The sequence below is a fragment of the Sinocyclocheilus grahami genome, unplaced genomic scaffold (genome assembly GCF_001515645.1).
Source record: "Sinocyclocheilus grahami isolate Dianchi unplaced genomic scaffold, SAMN03320097.WGS_v1.1 scaffold83.1, whole genome shotgun sequence".
Classification (NCBI taxonomy): domain Eukaryota; kingdom Metazoa; phylum Chordata; class Actinopteri; order Cypriniformes; family Cyprinidae; genus Sinocyclocheilus; species Sinocyclocheilus grahami.
The window spans coordinates 84,133-105,529 of record NW_015505262.1 but is presented as its reverse complement, the minus strand read 5'-3'; the positions used below and the strand labels follow the sequence as shown (position 1 = coordinate 105,529).

Sequence of the window (21,397 nt, the reverse complement as noted above, 5' to 3'; positions counted from 1 at the left end):
CCTCCTCCTCTTCACGAGCGTTGGGTACCACGCGCGTTCACGCCGAGGACAGCAGCACGAGAAGGGACTGGCGAGGCAGAGGCGAGTCCAGCCAGAGCGCACTCACGATTGGCTGTCGAACTATGACTGACCATGTTGTTCTAAAATGGCTTGCGAGAGCAAAGCAAACATCCTCCCCTTCAAAGTGTCTCTGAGAACCATTGGGTGAAGCGTGATGTGTAGATACACCTTAAGAAGAACCGAACCAATCCAAAGTGAGCGCTCGTGAGACGTTCGCGTGCAAATGAAATGTTTCAAGTTGCTAAATTCAAAGGCAGAGAACGTATTTTTTAGTGTTTGCTCATCTGCAATACGTCTATAGAACATTTCATTCGTAAGCAATTCAAGTCAGGTTATTTATACGTTATGTATACGTGTTTTGCCTTTATTCATATCATAGCTCTGCTACCAGTTAAGGCACTGTAATATTTTTCTACTCAGATTGAACTTTCAACCACTTTGAATTTAAGCATTAATTAATGAAATCGAGCTGAAAACTCATAAAATCACGTAAAATGGCAGAACTCATTGTGACACGTCCAAAGGATGTTTTATGACAAAAAACTATTTTTACAATTTTCTTTAATTTACTAAAAGTGCTTTTTATGTTGTTAAAGCAATTAAGATCATTAAGATTCCATTAAGATAAATATAAAGCAATCCATAGGTTAACCTTGAAGCTGAAGCAACGTTTGGGCTGAATGCGCTAAAATGCTGCGCCATGGTGCTGAACGGACAGCTCCAGGTGGCAGCAGTGTTCTACTGTCCCAGTGCGCTTTCACGAAAAATGTAGCACCCCAGACCTCCAAAATGTCTTATGGTTCACTGAAAGTATCCGAAAAGTATCCTACACTGCTGTGCTTGCGAGAGAAATAGTTTCTGACAGCCTATTCCAATAGTATATGCATAATGCTGTGGTCTGGGTCCCATCTGAATTGCCTAGAAAACCTCAAAATTGCATTTAGGAATATGGAAGTCGCATTATACCCCAGCTGATTAATTATTCGTTAGATTAAGCATTCGTTAATTGCATTGAACACATAGATAATAGCTTAAATGCCTCTCTGCCCGCAGCGAATACCCGCTATGAAATGTGATCATTAAAGCTACATCTTTATTGGTTGCAGTTGCTTGATCACATGAGTGCTTTCCAAATCCTTATCTGTTCATTTTCGAAGAGAAAAATCTTGGATTGTATAAAATATTCTAAATGACCAGTGGAGAAAACATTCGGGCCAGTCTATCAGACGAAACATCTTCGTAATGGAAAAAAACATAACATTGTGACTTTTAAACAACATATTTGTTGACTGAATAAATCAGGTTATATGCACTGTGTATATAGCAATGGTTTAATTTAGGATTAGAACGTGTTCAGAAGGCTAGCAATAATACATGAAGCTCTTGAAAAATGTTGGTAATACAGCTTTTGAGGCATTTGAATTCTCTATGGGACTGAAAATTATACTACAGCACAATTCCTTATGGAACATCTGCAATCTATTCTTGCCAGGATCACACATGGCATCACACAGAGGACTTCATCTCCTTACTTAATTACCATTACATCACACACAAACATCTTTGTTTCCATCCATTTGACTTGGAATAATTTCTACTCTAGCCTACTTTTATTCATCGGTAATTAAAATCCAAGTGGATTTATTTAAAGGTTACAATGACACTGACTTATTATTGGCTATTTGTTCTAACACTAATGGAACTGAACTTGGGTCTGACGTCAACTACAGCTCATTAACTAACCGAATGTTAATTAAAAACAAAAGAGGGAGCCGTTTGACTTTTTAAACTGAATTATTCAATTAAATTAAACTAAATTAGAATGTTGGATGCATAAAATGGGTGAATAAAAGTCTGATAAACATCTTTTAAGTCCACAATTCGAATGTATTTATCATTTCTAGATATTCTTTGTGGATATTCTGTAATGTCGCACTAACCATACTGAAGCTTACATTGCGATCCCAATACACACACCTGCGGTCTTGTCATCTTGAGAGCGAGTGCATGCGACGGGGAGTAACTGTCCCAGTTCGGAAAAAATGCCAAAGCGCAGCGACTTTAACGCACGCTTAGGAACTCACGTACCCGGAAACGCGTAATGTCGAAGAAAACTTTCTAGTGTAAGTTAAATTAATAGAAATTACATATATACTAATCTCTGTACCATTGAAATATGCAACACTTTATATGTTACAAAATGTGGATTTTCTTAACCGTTTGCAACTGTTGGACGGTATGCATGGACTACTAAACACACATTTAGAGGTTTATTGTAAAGTGCAAAGTATTGTACATGGTGTACATGTGTGTCCCTAAAGTTTTACCAACACTTGCGGTCTTCACAACCACTTGAAGACTTGAGCTAAATACAGGAAGGAAATGCGTCATGAAAGTAGACAAATGGTAATGCGCAACGACCGCGAGTGTGGGGCTGGGGATTGGATCTGCATGCATATTTATTGGGACAGGCCCGGAGGACTCGCCCCTACATGCTTTTGGTCAGTGTTTCCTCCCAGCCTGGGGGTGGCGCTGAAGACCTTCATGCGCTTCGTTTCTGCGCACCAAAGTCAGCGTAGTTTGATCTGGCGCTGGGGCGGTGATGAAAGGTGGTAAATATGGCGGCGGCCTTGGAGGAAGATGAAATCGACAATGATGACTATTATTCTCTGTTAAACGTCCGCAGAGAGGTATGACAAATAGTTATTAACCTAGACGTTTTCGGTGAGAGAGCCGCAAGTGACTGGTAAATGCAGGCGCTTCAGGTATCACGCTTTTAAAAAAGGATCCGACAGCATGTCGTTAAGCTGTGGCTCAGTCAGCACACCGTGACCCTTACTTATCATTGTCTTCGTGCAGGAATTTGACTGCGTGGTCACTAATAGATCTGATGCATGTAATATGTAAATGCCTTCTGTTCACTTTAGACTTAAACGTGAAGTATAATCACTAATGATTCTTTTTGGCGATTCTCAACTGTAAAAGTGAAACTGCTTCTAAAGTGTTGACTTCAATCAAGAAAATGCTACCAATTATATTAAAAACACTAATTTAACAAGATTGTCTTTGCTAGACTCACTATCATGTTGCTCAAAAACGGTTTAACTTTCTTCTGAGGAGATCATGTTATTCAGAATGTTAGGGACTGACAGCCATCTTTTGGCATGCAATATAATCAAATGGTAACTGACGTTTTCATATTGTCTAACTTAATGGAACAGAACAGAAAGTCATACAGTTTTGAATTAACTGATGTGTTCACAAAAGTCTTGAAAGGATTTTAATTGGTCTTGGTTACAACTTCTGAACTTGTTTTTGGATCTGATTTTGCACCTTTTATGTTACGTCTTCCCAAGAGCAATGCTGTAGTTTAGGTTTACTAATAATTATTTCTGTTTAACTTTATATTCAGGCCACACAGGATGAGCTCAAGGCTTCATATCGCCGCCTTTGCATGCTCTACCACCCAGACAAGCACAGAGATCCAGAGCTTAAGAGGCAGGCAGAGCAGCTTTTTAACTTGGTTCACCAGGCCTATGAAGGTATGATGTTTTTGCACACTCAGCCTTTTGCAAAGCAAGCCACTTTTGCTGCATTGTTATGTCTCTGTTTTTACTGTCAAGGAATTTTGTTGTTGTTAAAGGGATCGTACATCCACAAATGCATATTTTGTCATCATTTATTCACTCTCATGTTGTTCCAAACTTGTATGCATTATTTTTTTCTTCTGAACCAAAAAAGGACATATTTTGAAGAATGTTGGTAACCAAACAGTTTCAGTTCCCTTTTGTCTTCCATTGTATTCTTTGTCTATGTAATGGAAGTCAGTGAAAACTGAAACTGATTAGCTACCAACATTCTTCAAAATATCATCTTCTGTGTTCCACAGAAGAAAGAAAGTCATACAGGTTTGGAACGACAAGAGGGTGAGTAAATAATTACAAAATTGTGATTTTTGGGTGAATTATCCCTTTAACAGCCAGCAAGTTTTTAATACCAAGTCATGAATATTTCATGATTGTGATTTATGTTCTTTTGCAGTACTAAGGGATCCACAATCTAGAGCAATCTATGACGTATATGGGAAGAGAGGGCTGGAAGTGGAAGGATGGGAGGTAAGTTGAAGATTCAGAATAGGGGTCGACAGATTATCGTCCTGGCAGTTTATTGACGCCGATATTAAGCATTTTTATGATTATTGGTATCGGTCATTTTCAAAACCGATTTGCCAATAAAATAATTTAATTTTGAAACGCGCTATCTGGCTTTGATGCAGCCTGTCGGAACTCACCACTCTGTGGCCTAGAGCAATCTCCGCCCATCTGATTTGTTGGGAGTCACGAGTCCGACCAATCAGCGTGGAAGGCTAAAGGCACTGAAAGTTTTGCACTTACACACCGAAAGCGCTTGCTAACTGGAGCTGCTTCAGTGATCACACATCAGTTGTCTCTCTAAGGCAGCAGCAGATGTTGCTGACTTTGCAATAAATCACAATCCACTACACTGAAGTTGCAAAACACCTCAATATGATCTATTTATGGTTTCTGCAATGGGGAAATGCGGAATCTAGTCATATAAATGGAATGTACTGTATAACGCGGAATGTCACGGAATTTGTCAAAGTTTGGATGAATTAATCAAAAGTAGGTCAGTACACTTAAATCGACTCTCGCTATGGACTAGTATCTGTAAATATTAAGCCACAAAAAGACTATTTAAATATGAATCGTGCATGTTCTGCGTGTCTCTGTATATGTGAATGGCACAGATGTGCGGTTTTGTTTACTACACGCATACTGAAGTGCGTGACTCACTAAATGAGGACATAAATACATGAACAACATCCCCAGAACTGCTCTGAGAGTTACTTCATGAGCATTTGACAGTTTCATTTGAGTAAAACTATCGTCATATCATATACATAGGCTACAGAAACTTAAAAGGTCCTCATGGCAACCCGTCAACTTTTGTTTAAAAGAATAATCACACAATGCACTATTTCTTCCATGTTTTAATTTTAATAGTAAACCCCTTTGTTTGCCAAAAATAGAGTTTAACTCTCAAAAAGATAAATGAAGTTAATGTTTTATCCTAGATAGCACAGGTACGTCTGCAAGATCATAAACATCTTAAAGACATCTTCTAAACGTCTATTTGACATCTGATAGGAAACGCCCTATAGACGTATTGCAGATGAGCAAAAAATATGTCTTGCAGATGTAAACGACATCAAATAGACATCTCTGTGATGGATGTGTGCTATCAGGGATGCCTTCATTTGCACTGCACTGTAAATTAAAACTAATGGAAATTACTGTCACATAGGCCAAGATTAATACACTGTCACGTAGGCTAAGATTAGGATGACAAAAATTTAGACATTTCAATAGGCTTTTGAACAAAGTTTGCCTAAAATAGGCTATTAGTGTTATAGTTCCATTAAAATAGTTGCAGTCTTAACAACTTCTACAATGGAGCTATGAAGACAATTAAATTATTTACACTTATTATTTACATTGTGCTTTAAGTTAATCAATTGATGTGCATTAGATGATGAATTGAACAGTCACCTCTTGTAGGTCACCTCTTAGTCATCAGAAAAGAATCAATGAAGAATTATGAGAGGTTATGCTATTACACATATATTTCTAACATGTAAATTATTGAAGCTAAATACTTACATTTCCCCAAGCTGTTTAGCTGTAGTACAGTATTCATAGGCTTAATCATGAAGCATACAGTGGCCCCACTTTGATCTCTCTCTTTATATTACCCTTATTGTAGATGGATGCACGGAAGAAGACAAGAGTAAGAAGTACAACCAACACCAGTGAAGGCAGTTTTTGTCAGAGCCCTTGTTATTCTTAATTTTGACATTAAAATTTTTACACCAGACATGTATATCGGTTCAAAATATCGGTTATCGGTCTGCTTGGTCTGTAATAATCGGTATCGGTATCGGGCCTGAAAAACACATATCGGTCGACCCCTAATTCAGAAGACTAAAAAATGCTTCAGCATTCGTTCCATATTTTTGTAACATTTCAAGCAAATCATTTTCCCAGTGGACTTTTGTGTCATCTTTTTGTGCTCACTGCAGTAATTATTTCTAGGTAGTGGAGAGGAAAAGAACGCCAGCAGAGATCCGTGAAGAATATGAGCGACTTCAAAGAGAGAGAGAGGAGAGGAGACTACAGCAAAGGACCAACCCAAAGGTTTGACCTAATGCGTTCAATGCAGCAGCCGCTGTCATTATTAATACAGGTCTTGCTGATTGTTCACTGTCTCTCACTCAGGGGACAATAAGTGTGGGTATTGATGCGACAGACCTCTTTGATGCCTATGAGGAGGATTATGAAGAGATCTCTGGTGGTGGTGGTGGCGGCGGCGGCGGCTTACCGCACATTGAGATCAACAGGATGCACATATCCCAGTCAATAGAGGTACAGTTGTTACATCATGTTTCTTTTAATGTATACTCTCATAGACACAACACTGTTCAGAAGAATGGGTCTGTAAGATTTCCTTTTGAAAGAAATCAATACTTTTATTCCGAAACGATGCATTAAATTAAATGTTAATGTTACAAAAGACATCTATTTCAAATAAATGCTGTTCTTTTGTATTATGTTTCCACAAAAATCTTAAGCAGTACAACTGTTAAGAAGTAGGCTAGCTGATGATTATATAAATAAGTTTTTTAGCAACAAATCTGCATATTATAATTATTTCTGAAGGATCCTGTGACACTAGAGTAATGGCTGCTGAAAATTCAGCGTTGTCACCATGGAAATAAATTAGATTTTACAATATATAAGAATAAAATAAAATAAAAATACTAATATTTCACAATATTGTGGGTTTCTCTGTATTTTGTTTAAATAAATTCAGCCTTGGTGAGCATGATAGACCGCTTTAAAAAAGATTTAAAAAAAAAAAAAAAAAAAAAAATTACTAACTCCTGTCTGTTATGATTGGGCACAATGCAAGTGTTTACAGATAAATATGCTTCCTGTGTATGGGTCAATGACATGATGCTCTTTTTTTTTTTTTTTGTCCTGTTGTTTTTATTCATGTATTTAAAAATGCATTTCTTACATACAGTGAAATACTTGGTATTTCATGTACACAGTTCTCTGTATTTGTTTGAAACATTTTTTGAAAAACTTTGAAAAAAAATATATGTGCGTGTGTGTGTATATGTAGAATTAATCATGTAAATTCATAGTGTAAATAGAATTAATAAAATATAATATTTAAACCATCAAATTCAAACTTAAAAACAAAACTTTTTCAGAAAAAAAACATGAAACCAATATATAAAAAAGCACATTTCAAAGAACTTTCCAAGATACTTTTTTTATATTGTGGAAACACTTATAAGTCATTGAACCTGATCTTAATACAGTCGTAAGGCTTATTTACTGTCCATCTCTGCTCTCATAGGCCCCTTTGACAACCTCAGACACAGCCATTCTTTCTGGCTCTCTCTCCACACACAACGGCAATGGGGGAGGAAACATAAACTTGGCCTTGCGACGAGTTACCTCAGCTAAGGGCTGGGGAGAAGTAAGTGCTTTCAATTAATGCTTGACATAATTGACTGGATTATCATTTTTGCTGAGCATGTAACCATACATGATTCATACATGTTTAATACAGGTTGAGTTTGGGGCAGGAGACACACATGGCCCTCTCTTCGGGTTGAAGATTTTCCGTAACTTGACTTCACGCTGGTGAGTACAGCACATCTCTGTGGTGTTTGAGTAATTTAGTTTTATTATTATTACTTTTATTTATTTTAGTAAAAAATTGTGACTGACATTTTGACTGTTTTTATTGAACGTTGCATGCTATTCAGTGTATTGTATACTGTGATATATTCGTGTTTTTTAGCTTCACTACGGCTCATTGTGGCATGCAGTTTTCATCCCGTGGTATACGGCCGGGTCTCACTACTATGCTTGCACGCCACCTGGACAAAAACACTATGGGTTATTTACAGTGGCGCTGGGGAACTCAGTCTTCCATGAACACCAGCATCGTCAGGGACACCAAAAGCAGTCATTTCACCTTCGCTGTGCAGGTCAGTTGCTGTTATGCACAGCACCCCCTGATCTTTATTCCAGTGGGGTTTTTTTCAACCATTGTTCATTGTCTTTTTTGTATTGACATAGTTGGGAATTCCACATACATTTATCATGATGAGCTACCAGTACAAATTCCAGGATGATGATCAGACCAAGATCAAGGGCTCTGTCAAGTATGTATCTGTGGATGCTGCTTTTGTTTTTTTTTTGTGTGTTTTACATAGAGCTGTCTTGTAGGTTTTTTTTTCTGGCTGCATTTGCACTTTTAACCAAAAAGATGGTTAGTTTAAACCGGTAGTTCAAAAACGTAGTAGAATTTGTCAGCCAATATTAGCTTTGAGTATTATTATGCACAATATTTTAAATGATTACTTATTGATAAAGTTGTATTTGTTTTTGTTTTTTGGACATTATTCATTCCATTATTTTTGGTGTAATCAAGGAATTTGATCTAATTCCTTATCATTGTTATACTTTATCATTATGCTTAATTTTTTGCTTATCAAGCACCCTGTTTGGCACAGATTTTATCTTTACTTCTTGCATGTGTAAACCACAAAAAAAAATGGTTGGCATCAGTTTGGATTAAATCGGATATGAACTTTCTCTGATCTCTAAATGCTTAATGAGTAATTATATACATTGAGAACCACATATACATTTTGAAATGCACCTTTCCTCATATTTGTACATCCTATTTTAATCAGTTACAGTCTTTGGTTCGAGCTGTAGTTAAATTAGGTTAGCCATGTATTTTTATTTGCGTATTTCACATTTGAGATCAAATATTATATGGACTTCCTAGGGGTCATAGACTTACTGTTAAAGTCAGCTGGTCTAATTAATGTAAATAAACAGGAAATCGGTGTATTTGTCCTTGCAGTATAAATGCAGCATCCGTGTCTGATATCCTAGATTCTAGGGCTGTGCAATTAATCGCATGTGATTGTCATGCTCATCTTGTCAGTAAAGCTGGTTCCATGATTAGTAGTAAATCTCCATCACCTGCTTTCAGGATGTTATCAGACATTTACTACATAGAGCCGTAGTTCACTGACAAGCTAGGCTATGGTGTTCATAATCGCAGATGAATCGCATTCGATTATGAACGTGATATTCTGTAAATGCGGCTCCATCTGAAAGCAATTTTTTCAAATTTACTACTAATCACGGAACCGGATTTAATAACGAGAAGCGCATGACAATCGCATGCGATTAATTGCACAGCCCTACTAGATTCTGTATTCATATTACCTGCAGTTTATTCGTGGCTGATTCTACCAAGTGTCTTAATGATTCTCATTTTTCTGTTTCTAGCCTGTTAAAATAACAGCACTTGTGTTGCAGGTCAGGGTTTTTCGGTACGGTGGTGGAATATGGTGCCGAGACTAAGATCAGTCGCCACAGTGTCCTGGGCGCTACCGTCAGTGTTGGAGTACCTCAAGGCGTCTCTCTCAAGATCAAGTAAAATGCTTTTGATCATTTTGATGCTGTTTCCCAATAGAAGTTTTTCAGTAGCTCTGAAATCGAGGTATTCTTGTCTATTCCAGGTTGAACCGAGCGAGCCAGACGTACTTCTTCCCCATTCACTTAACAGACCAGCTTCTACCCAGCGCTGTTTTTTATGCCACTGTCGGACCCCTTGTGTTCTACTTGGCCATCCAGCGGCTAGTTATCAGACCTTACGTTCGTGCTCAGCAGGAACAGTAAGCCATTTGAGCTGATTAAATGTGCAGAGTCATAGTGACATTCTCCACCTGTTTCATTTTGTTGTCTTTTATTGGCCAGTTGACTTTCCAACACTCTTCTCCAACATTTATCCCTTGTGAGTCTGGAAAATAATAGACTGAAATCCGTTTAAATGGCTTTGAAACTGTGAGTAAAAGAGCAAATGAGTAAATTAACATTTAACCTTTCGTCTTTTGTTTAGGGAGATTGAGAAGCAGCGGGAGAGCTCGGCATCAGACATTGCCAAGAAGAAGCAAGAGGCAGAAGCAGCTGTGAGTTCATAATGTCTAAATACACTGCAAATAATTTATAAAGCATGGCCGTTTAAAATGGTCATAACTTTCACGGCAGGCTCTTTGTGTTCGGAGAAACAATGAGTTGGTGTCAGGCTATTGTTCCAATCTGCACATCAGTTGCTGTGCCAGGGTGATAAATGTGTGTCTTCACTATGTGCATATACAAGCGGTCTTATTTGAAATCACTCTTTTCTCTAGGTTCTGCTGATGCAAGAGTCTGTGCGTAGAATTATCGAAGCAGAGGAGTCCAGAATGGGTATGACCGCATAACTCCTTATAGCATTGGACATGATTAAACTGTGATTTGAACTTTCTGCCAAGTGAGGTTTGGTGACTCGGTCTTCTTGTGTACCAGGTCTGATCATCCTCAACGCCTGGTATGGCAAGTTTGTGACAGACAACAGCCGGAAGCACGAAAGGGCAAGGGTCATTGATGTGACGGTGCCTCTACAGTGCCTGGTGAAGGACTCCAAGCTCATTCTCACAGAAGCCTCTAAGGTAAAGCACAGTTATTCTTGCTTTGTAATTGGTTTTGGTCCAAAAGACTAAAACTAGAAGTAAAAGATTAGAGTAGAAAGTTATTAGAACAGCAATGAATTTTTAAAAGGATTTATCTAGTTTTTGATGTTTCCTGTAATGTTTTGTTAGTGCCTTCCAAAGCTTCTGAAATATTCAATGTATTTTTGGTATTGCTGTACTGAAAGAAAGAAAAATAAACTGCAAATGACAGGACACAAGAGTTCAAAAGTTTGAGGTTAGCATGAATTTTCTTTTTCTTTTTTAAAGAAAATTCTTTCAGCAAAGATACATTAACTTCATTAAAAGTAAAGTAAAGACGGTTATAATGTCACAAAAATGTCATGTAAATGCTGTTCTTTTGAACTTTGTTCACCAAAAAAGTATCAATTTCGACTAATATATTAACCAGAAGAACTGTTTTTAACATTGATAATAAGAGTTGTTTATTGAGCACTAAATCAGCTAAATGTTTATGACTTCTTTCAAAAAGTTTCAAGTCTTACCAACCCCAAACTTTTGAACAGTAGTGTATGTTTCCTTAATATCCTATAAATATTGACATTTTAAAAATGTTGTAGTTTTGAAATGTAGCTTAATGCTTAAAAAAAAAAAAAAAAAATGAAAAATGGCATTCTCAACATATTGGCCATAGTGTTGCACTCTAATAGTATTGTATGAAATGTTTAACAAACAGAAAGATAATAAAAACCAAAAACTGCTGCACCCCTAAAGTTAAATGCTGTTGCAAGCATTAATTGGATGTTTTTGCATGAATGTCTTCAGGCTGGGTTACCGGGCTTCTACGACCCCGGTGTAGGTGAGGAGAAGAGTCTGAAGATGCTGTATCAGTTCAGAGGTGTGATGCACCAAGTTCTATGTGGTGACACAGAAGCACTCAGGATACCAAAACAATGTGAGTATGCAAACCAAACAAAACAATCTGCAGTTGATTTAGAGCATTTATTTTAATACATAATATCTTGACTTCATGATGGCAAATGCTTAATTGTTTACCAGCAGTAAAGATGAATGCTATTCCCAACTGTAATTTAAAATCTCATGTGCTTTTGTCTTTCCTCTCCCTTGTAGCCCACAGGATTGATAATGACAGTTAGGAACATGTATCTCTTGAGCTGAAAGGGACAGTTTGGACTGGTATAGACTGATGAGACACAGATGTTCTGGAGTAGTGCCCTGGAAACACTCTGTGCCCTTAAAAGTCTTCATATACCTATTTATCCTTTATTTTGTGCGGTTTTAAAAATTATTCTACATTGTCTGTTTTCAAATTAGAACATTTAATTTGCTGAATTTCCATGAATAAAAATACCCTTTCCCAGAAGAAGTTAAACAAAGGCCCCCTTCCTCAAATATGGATCCACAACGGTGCCTGTAATCAGCACTCAGCAGAAAGAGCTATTTTACCCTCATTACATCACAGAGAAAACATTGCTGCTTGATCCTACTCACTGAATCCCACAGGAGCTGGTGTAACCCAGCTGTCAGCCTTCTTTCTATATCTGACTTTTTGTACCACCAGCTTCCAAATAAATGATCTTGCAAATGTTCAGGAGGCAAAGCATGTTCTTAGTGAAACCCTGGCTGCTTAATCATTTGCATTATTTTTCTCTTTCATCCCAATCCCTTGAGTCTAATATTTGGAGGCCCACCTCTCGTACTTCACGTCTGCCAGAAGTTTCATAGGAATTGAAGGGGCCAATGCACACAATATGCCGGTACTCTCTATTGCGTGCTGTTTGAGGAAATGTGAACTGTATACTAAATCTCATGTAGAGCTAGTCTCCCACCTTGTGTCCAAAGACTTGAATAGCAGTGGATGAAGGGATAATTAGTGGAAGTCCTCTGTTTATATTTTAGGCTCAATCTCCCTTTATCACTGCATTTTAGTGCCATAATTCATACATGGAAGATCTAAACCCCCATTACAGTCTTTGGTTGATTAAAACTTTTTGTTGCCTTTTTGGTATTTGGGATCTGTATGCAAGAAAATTCATTTGTCGTGGTAAATGATTCATCTTTTATTTAAAAGACTGGCTGTATGGAATCTCTTTTTTCCTTTTTGAGAAGTATAATTTATATGAAATGTGTCTGCACACTTGCCATTTGAATGATGTTAAAAAAAGACAATCTATAATTGATGGCTGGAGTATCGGTTTGTTCAAAGGTGTTTGTTATACTTTACCTAATGGCCTACCATTTGCAGCAAGTATAGACTCATTTTTAAAATAAATCATCAAGGAACAATGGAATTGTGTTTGAATGGTGTACATGACTTTTATTTTAAAAATAGAGCAAACTTTACATAATATTTCCTCAAATGTTTTAAGCAGGTGACATTTTATATAATTTAATCAGTAACTTTACAATAAAGTTCTATTTAACATTAGTTAACTAAAGAAGTTAACATGAGCTTAAAAGCATTTAATAATCATAGTTCATGTTAATTTCAACGTTCATTAGTACATTATTAAAATCAGAAGTTTTATCTATTAATATTTAATAGACCTGAGCTAGCATGTACTAGCAATGAACTTGTATATTTTTATGAACTAATGTTAACAAAGATTAATAGAAGGAACCTTACTGTAAAATGTTACCATTTACTCTATACATGTTCTACAAAATCTTTGGGCAGAAAATCTTTCATACAAGTCAAAACCAAAGCACAGTAAATGTAAGTTTTAATTGGACACATCTGTCCAATTAAAGGTGCTGTTTGTACGGTTTTGACTCCACTAAAGCATAAAAATGGCATAATATGTTTGCAGGTATTTAAGAAACATGCTAAGTTAACACTTGTTTATCTGAAAAACAATGCTACAGTCAGTGATTCTCCTTTGAAAATGTGCGTTCCGGGGCGGAATGTGGGTCTATGTTTTGGTTTGTGAAACCCGCCCACTGCCAATTTACCCAATTGTATTTCGGCTCCCCGGGTTGCCAGTTGCTTGAAAATGCAGCGTATTTCATTTCATTCATCGTCAAGTGCGCTCGTTCCTGTTGTTGTCGTCAATCTGGCAACCTGCGTGTGCGTCAAGTCTCAGGAGGAGGGGCCGGGTGAAAAAAAACTCCAATATTTTGAATTTGGACTGCAATACCTAGTACAGCACCTTTAAAGAAAAAAAATTGTCACTTTTGCCCATTTTCAGGAAATACATTTGTTGAACACATTTTTGCTCATTTCCATGAGCAAAAGTCTTCCTTAAATTTCGAAGATGTTTGTGCAACCCGAGGTCTTCGTTACTGCTTCTCTGTTACTGCTTCTCTGATTACTAGATCTCTGAGCCACTTTCACACTGTATAGGGAGCTGTGAATGTCTGGCGATGTTTATGTCGATATATGAGTTGTCGACGCAAAGTTAGAAGTTCTCTTTGAGTATCATGCAGTTTAAATTTCATTATTTTTTATCAATCTGCATTTGGTCTGCAACCTTTTCCGTAGCCAGCTGTTGGCATCTAAAACATTAAAACAGACAATAACTAATCCATAACTATTAATATATACACACCTAAATAATAAATAAAGGTGAAACGTCTTGCAAAATACATTGAGGGTGTCTTTAATATCATCTTGACATTGAACTGTCTATAATTATCTACATGTGGAACGTGATTTCAGGATTTTTGTATTTGTACCTATTTGTGCAATTAAATGCAGAACAACGTTTAGGCATCTTTGCCCCGAACAAAGATGGCGCTTATCAAAAGCCCCGCAGTGTCTCAAACATGAACATGATCTTTGCTGTATTATTTTATATATTCATTATATTACAATCAATAAAAAATATATAACTCTGAGATAACATTTCCTTATTCACAAAAACAATCCTTAAGACGAGATATATTTATTTCAGTTATGTTTTCCAGCGATTCCCCACCAAGCTTTTCAAAATAAAAGTCCTAGGTGCACCGCAGTCAAACACTAGAAATTCATAAAAGTCCTCAAAAGGGACTTTGTTTGGAAACTCATTTAAGCAAGATTTCTTAACCCATTTAATATTTCTGGCAACATTTATGATTTATAAACATGGTTTTATAGTCAACTGTAAATAAAAGAGTGGACTTCATGTGAACATTTTACATTTTGTTTTGTTTTTTTATTGCTTAATATACGACATACGGTTTTTAAGTCGCACCAGAAAGATGGTTCTGTCAAAGCTCCATAAAAGTATGTAAAACACGTCAATACAGCTACCATATTTAAAACACATTACAATCCTTATTTAACTAGAAAACTATTGTTAAAATTGGTTAAGATCCATTTCATCAACGGCACGTATTGTATTTTCATTTGCATGTAGGACTATTTACTTGCTGATGCAGTGTTTCTTTGCTGTCTTTAATTTAAATAACGCTTTGATAAGTGTGAGATTGTTTTGTGTTGTAAAAATCCACTGAGAAACCTTACAAAGCACAAAAACTATAATTCTAGTGTTTTTATGTATGTGTCGTGCTGCCTAGAACGAATCACGTTTGATCTCGCCGCACATAAAATGGGCGTGGCCTCATCCCGTCAAATGCGTCAGATGAGCCGCGGCTGTGGGAGCGACTGAAGAAGAGGGGGATGGGGAGAATTGTTTTTGTGTTGCATTCCTGCAGTGTGTTTGACCTTTGACCTCGTTGTTGTGTTCTCCTCGTCTTGCATTCCAAACTGAGGACTTCCTGCAGTATGCCAAAGGCTGCTGGGGATCGCCTGTTCTTCGCCCAGCCTCTGTTTACCTCTATTTAACCCTCGAGACGTTACAAAAACTCTCTGGAACGCCGCCGCTGCAATAACCGAACGCTTTTTTTTGGGGGGCGAGCAGTTTTACGGAAACGCGTGCGTGTTTGAGCAGAGCGACTACGCAAGTACTTGAGGCGAAAGGGAATCAAAGACCTGTTTGGTTTTGCAGCTAGCCTAGCACGCTAGCGGGCTTGTCGTATATCACGCACACGTTTCATATCCGCTGCAGAAATCCGCACCCGCGAGACAACGCTGAGGAAATGAAGGACAAACAGAAGAGAAAGAAGGAGCGCACGTGGGCAGAGGCAGCTCGTATGGTAATATATTAATAATTTTAATTAAATTGTAGCGGTTGAATCCCTGTGCGTGGGGTTAGGGGTGTTGTACGGGAGCCGCGAACAAAGCTGTTGTCGGGTTGGACACATGCAGGCGCCGCCGCTGCTGTTTGTGTATCTGTAGGCAGTGTGTGATGTTTCATAACCCGGCTATTACCTTTGAGTTCACATGGCTCTTAATCCACGGTTCCTGTACTTACCCTGTCAACATAAGCATTACATTTCTAGTGTTTGTGTCCCATTTGAATGAAAGTGCCCTCGCTGGTAGCCTAGCGTATTAACGGCTCTGCCTGTTTGACCCTTTGTTTGCAGGGCTTCTTTGAGCGAGCTGAGTAAAATGCTGAAAATACCCATTATGGGAGCTTTTTCTGTAACTAAATATAATTTTTAACAAATGTGTGTCTTAAATGCTCATTTGTTCGTCTTGTTTGTTTTAAGCAGTGACTATGTACAAATGCAGTAGGCCATATTTGTACGTTTCTGTCCGGTTCGTAATCCATTGATCTTTCTCAGTTTTGGATACTAAACAAATAATAATATTATAAGGGGCAATAAGCAATTTAATATTTCATAGCTGTATCAAAACATTCATATGTATACAGTTGAGTTGTGTGGCTATTAATATGTAAAGACTAAACCGATATGCATGGCTTTTGTGATAGTAGGGTATCTCCTTTATTCTCCACAGTGGTGGTTCAAGGGTGTATAAAATCGGTCTGCCATGCATATTGTTGCATATTAAATGTAATTTATACATACTGGGGTTCATATTTCTTAGAAGATGCTGTTCTTAGATGACCTGCATCATTCTAATTTCTTTGTTGCATTTGGTGCAAATTAAATGGAAAATGTGTCATGGTCAGTGTTGTTTCACACAGTGTTGCAAAGACTAGCGTTTAAAGGGTTAGTTAACCCCAAAATGAAAATTGTCATTAATTACTCACCCTCATGTCGTTCCAAACCCATAAAACCTTTGTTCATCTTCGGAACGCAAATTAAGATATTTTCGATGAAATGTGAGCACTCTCAGACCCTGCATAGACAGCAATGCAACTGTAATGTTCCCAGGTCCAGAAACGTTGTAAGGACATCGGTAAAACAGTCCATGTGACATCAGTGGCTCAACTTCAGTTTTGCGAAGTTACAAGAATCTTGGGTACTATCCCTTTAAGAAAGAGAGAAACCTTTTCATATACAGTGGGGAAAAAAAGTATTTAGTCAGCCACCAATTGTGCAAGTTCTCCCACTTAAAAGCCTGGACATGTACTGGTTTAAGCAGGGGGACACGTCTGGCACTGCAGGGTTTGAGTCCCTGGCGGCGCAGTGTGTTACTGATGGTAGCCTTTGTTACTTTGGTCCCAGCTCTCTGCAGGTCATTCACTAGGTCCCCCCGTGTGGTTCTGGGATTTTTGCTCACAGTTCTTGTGATCATTTTGACCCCACGGGGTGAGATCTTGCGTGGAGCCCCAGATCGAGGGAGATTATCAGTGGTCTTGTATGTCTTCCATTTTCTAATAATTGCTCCCACAGTTGATTTCTTCACACCGAGCTGCTTACCTATTGAAGATTCAGTCTTCCCAGCCTGGTGCAGGTCTACAATTAGTAGTCCTTTGACAGCTCTTTGGTCTTGGCCATGGTGGAGTTTGGAGTGTGACTGTTTGAGGTTGTGGACAGGTGTCTTTTATACTGATAACGAGTTCAAACAGATGCCATTAATACAGGTAACGAGTGGAGGACAGAGGAGCCTCTTAAAGAAGAAGTTACAGGTCTGTGAGAGCCTTGTTTGTAGGTGACCAAATACTTATTTTACCGAGGAATTTACCAATGAATTCTTTAAAAATCCTACAATGTGATTTTCTGGATTTTTTTTCTCATTTTGTCTCTCATAGTTGAGGTATACCTATGATGAAAATTACAGGCCTCTCTCATCTTTTTAAGTGGGAGAACTTGCACAATTGGTGGCTGACTAAATACTTTTTTGCCCCACTGTATCTGACCTCTAGACCTTCATCCTAATGTTGTCATAAAGAACTTTAGTAGAAACAGACCTGTATAATCTGAGACCGTACCAGACCTTATGTCCAATACAGTGTATCAGATAAAATAAGCCTGTGCAGCTGAATTCATAAACCCATTTTTGCTTCATCTATGAAAAAGTGGTTCGTGTCGGGTCTTTGTCTACTTTTCTGGGTGATTTTGGCAGCTTTCACTCTTGAATTTAATCCACCCAAACAGGCCAGACTGTCTTTGAATTTAGTAACTTTTTTTTAGTTTAGCTCATGGTTTGAGATAAGGAGCAAGACAGGTTGGATGAAGGTACAGACCGTGATTAGGGCTGTGTGATATGGACAAAAAAAAACTATTGCCATTTCTTTAATCAATTTTGCGATTTTGATTTTAATCATGATTTTGACACACAGACATGCTTTACAGTCATAAATGCATTCAGTGTGAGTTTGAAACATTTCCCAAAGAAAACCAATTAGAGCTTTATCAAAAAGCTATAACATGTGACATAAGGCAAAATAATCACTAAGTAAAGGTGTAACAAAATGTCTCTATGGCAGAAAAAAAAAATTCTGTGTCAAGGGTTTTTTTTTTTGCCATGCATTGGTCATAGAGCTCTTTGTGGGGTTGCCTCAGATGTTGAACTAGATTTGTTGCGCCAAGTTCACACGTACTCCGTCTGCAGTGCGTATACAGTATGTGTATGCGGTGCAGAAGCAGCACGGACTCATTTTGCTTTCGCACATGACACGTTTGCAGTCCGCTCCTGATCCTCGGCTGTTTACCACAAACACAGTATTTATCCATTATTTTGATTTCAAATCCAAACGTTTTTTCAGAAAATGCTTTTTCAGCATTGTGATTCTTTTATCACAGTACAATAATGCAATCTTTCATAGACATATTCACGTTTAAACTCAATAAATATAACTTTATTTAACTACCACCACGAGTGCCATCTATTATTGCCTTGTTTATCTAAAAGTGCACTTTTACTTGTTTTAAATCTAGCCAAAAAGCCATGTGTTGACTGTGAAACAGTAGACTTTAATTATATGCATTTATGGTGTAATTACTAAATTTCCGTGTCAATCCATGTTAATTTTTACTGCGAATAAAGCGCTTTCACTTTTAATTCAGCGCGTGCAGCACAGCAGAAATGGACTCCGTGCGGAAACGATCGCAGCATGACTGCTGCAGATTAGGGATGGGCGATATCTTATCGTTTGCTATATACCGATTAAAAATTCTCCACACGATAAGAATTCGTCTTCCCGCGATAATAACGACAAAGTCTAGTTGTTGACATATTTCTGTGTATGACTGTGTGAAGTGACGTGAAGGAAGGGGGATGTGAAATTGAGCAGCTCCTTCTACAATCTGGAACAGGTTTGGATAGGGCTGTACAGTGTGACAAAAATCGGTCTGAGCCTTGAGTAAATGTACTACAGTAACACGTGTGCGACACAGTTTTACATGTGTATGAGTCGTTTACAAACCTGTTGTCCAACAAAGATATTTTAATTTATTGACTGACTTTTTCTCCATATTAACTTCATAACATAGTCGAGTGTTTGTCCGAGTGTATATCTCATTATTGTGATGGGGGGGGCCCTGCAGTAAGTCATAGCCCCGGGGCCCAGTGCAGTCTTTATGCGGCCCTGACTGCGGGAGGTCGGGGGCACGGAAAATCGTGCTATAAAGAGATTTAGAAATCTTGCATGCTCAAATCATGATTTTTATGATGATTTCGATTAATCGCACAGCCCTAACCATGATATCTGGTGAAAGTAGATAATGAAACTCGAGGGTTGGCATTTTGGGTGGGGATCTCATGTGCTAGAAAACCACTGCTTGTAACATTTATTACAATTACTGTATTTATGTATGTCAGTTTAGAAGTTGTAATTCATATTTAATGTGATGCCAAGTCTATGTAACATCACTAATCATGTGACTGTTTATTTAAAGTATTGTCTGTGGTCTAAATCCTTGAAGATTATCAACCCAACTCATACCAACTAAACATTTTAGACTGTGCTCTTTTGCAGTTATCACACTCAGTGATTGAGCTTTGGGAAGCAGGTATGGGCATGTCTGTATACCAGGAAGGATAGCCACCTATCTGCTCCTCTTCTGTAGTAATGGGACAGGCTCTTGGGGAGATGCGGGCACAAGGGCACACTCGCAACCAAATAGACAGAATACTTTGTGAATGCAGAATTCCATTCATTTAAGGATGACGTTTTAGATGATTCAGTCGTGTGAATGCTTAAGGTGCTTCAAAGAGCATTGCAGCATTATATAATAAATTTGAAACAAAAGCAGCGGTGTGAAATGGCAGCTTTGGGAGTAAGATGCAACCAGATGCTTGGGCTCAAGGCCAGTGTATATCAGATCATCTCAGCGATACAATAGGAAATGTGAAGCAGACCACCTATTTTTGCATTTCTGGTCCTTCTCGAGGGTTCCTTGTTTAAGGTGATGGTAACGGTGTATAGACGTTTTTGGTGTGTTAAAAGACAGTAGAGCTGGCCGGTATGACCAAAAATTTACATCTGTATTTTTCAAAATTATACTGGTTTCATGGTACATGACGGTATTTTTTTTTTTCATGCATGACCGGGTGTTAACCATGTTTTCTACTGATTGAGAGAGGAGATACTGCAGTATATTGACTTAGAATTAGACTTTAGTGTGTTTAGTGCTCTAATTCGGTAATGCGATATATCACGGTAATGAATATGCACGATATTGTTATGGTGGGCACTTCTAAATACCTGAATAATTATATATTACAAATTATTCAGAATTTTGAATGCATTAAGAATACTTTTCCCATCAACTGGTCAAAATGCACAACACTGCTGTGTGCTGCATGAAAAACCCGTGCACTCTGACCTAAACAAGCGCGGACGAGAAGCACATTGCGGAACATGTGAAAGACGCTCTGGATGAAAGCGCACTTTCACTCTCTGACAGCAGATGGCGCTAAACTGCAGAAATAATAATATTAATAATTCATTTAAAGGCAGCCGTTACCCCGGGAACCCTGTAAACAAAGCAGCTGCTTTCTGTTTCTGAATTGTTTAAATAATTTAAACAGCCATTCAGATTTGTGTATTTGCTATGATGTTCATCACAGCGCCAAATATTTAAATATTTAGGCTTAATAGGCTATTTATTTTCAAACTTTTTTTTACATTTTAATCTGGACTACAACATGCCCTAGATATTGTTTGAAAGTGTTTTGATTCTTTTATTGTTCGGTCACACTTTACATTAGGGCTTCATTAGTTAACATAAACTGCCAATGAAAAATTCTTCTGAACATTCATTAATCTTAGGTATTCCAATATTTAATAACAGGTTGTTAAAATCGAAAGTTGCAACGGTTATTTCATGAGCTAACATAAACTAAGACTTGTAGTTTTTTAACAAAGATTAATAACTTCTGTCGCAAATGTAGCTATTGTGAATGTTAATCCATTAACTAAGGTTAACTAATGAGGTCTTATTGTAAAGTGATACCTATTGGTCTTTATAGTTCTTTTGCGCTTTAATCTGTGTAAAACTTTTAACTTTATAGATTTTTCTGTATTGCTTTATTGCATTTAAATG

At 37.7% G+C, this 21,397-nt stretch overlaps 2 protein-coding genes across 4 annotated transcripts in view; both read left to right on the top strand.

Moving 5' to 3' along the window:
* The first annotated feature begins 2,573 nt into the window (after nucleotides 1-2,573).
* Nucleotides 2,574-12,992, top strand: LOC107586512 (dnaJ homolog subfamily C member 11). Its single transcript, XM_016273910.1, has 16 exons — nucleotides 2,574-2,750; nucleotides 3,473-3,602; nucleotides 4,102-4,175; nucleotides 6,174-6,275; nucleotides 6,357-6,503; nucleotides 7,507-7,629; nucleotides 7,723-7,796; nucleotides 7,957-8,146; nucleotides 8,238-8,323; nucleotides 9,498-9,614; nucleotides 9,701-9,856; nucleotides 10,081-10,150; nucleotides 10,373-10,430; nucleotides 10,530-10,672; nucleotides 11,477-11,606; nucleotides 11,783-12,992. The coding sequence occupies exons 1-16, from the start codon at nucleotides 2,679-2,681 to the stop codon at nucleotides 11,806-11,808; spliced, it is 1,698 nt and encodes a 565-aa protein (XP_016129396.1). The 5' UTR covers nucleotides 2,574-2,678; the 3' UTR covers nucleotides 11,809-12,992.
* A 2,250-nt stretch (nucleotides 12,993-15,242) lies between these two features.
* Nucleotides 15,243-21,397, top strand: part of LOC107586510 (putative Polycomb group protein ASXL1) — a 26,241-nt gene continuing 20,086 nt past the window's right edge. For all 3 annotated transcript variants that reach the window (XM_016273904.1, XM_016273903.1, XM_016273902.1), the window contains exon 1: nucleotides 15,243-15,751. In XM_016273904.1, coding sequence (XP_016129390.1) covers nucleotides 15,695-15,751 — 57 coding nt within the window. In that variant the 5' untranslated portion in view covers nucleotides 15,243-15,694. The remainder of the gene's footprint in view (nucleotides 15,752-21,397) is intronic.

What these genes read in the sequence shown, in the direction of transcription:
- LOC107586512 (XM_016273910.1), top strand. Translation starts at nt 2,679, where the DNA reads ATGGCGGCGGCCTTGGAGGAAGATGAAATCGACAATGATGACTATTAT. An exon ending in AGCAAAGGACCAACCCAAAG is followed by an intron (nt 6,276 to 6,356) that starts GTTTGACCTAAT and finishes TCTCTCACTCAG; the next exon opens with GGGACAATAAGTGTGGGTAT. An exon ending in CAGCTAAGGGCTGGGGAGAA is followed by an intron (nt 7,630 to 7,722) that starts GTAAGTGCTTTC and finishes TGTTTAATACAG; the next exon opens with GTTGAGTTTGGGGCAGGAGA.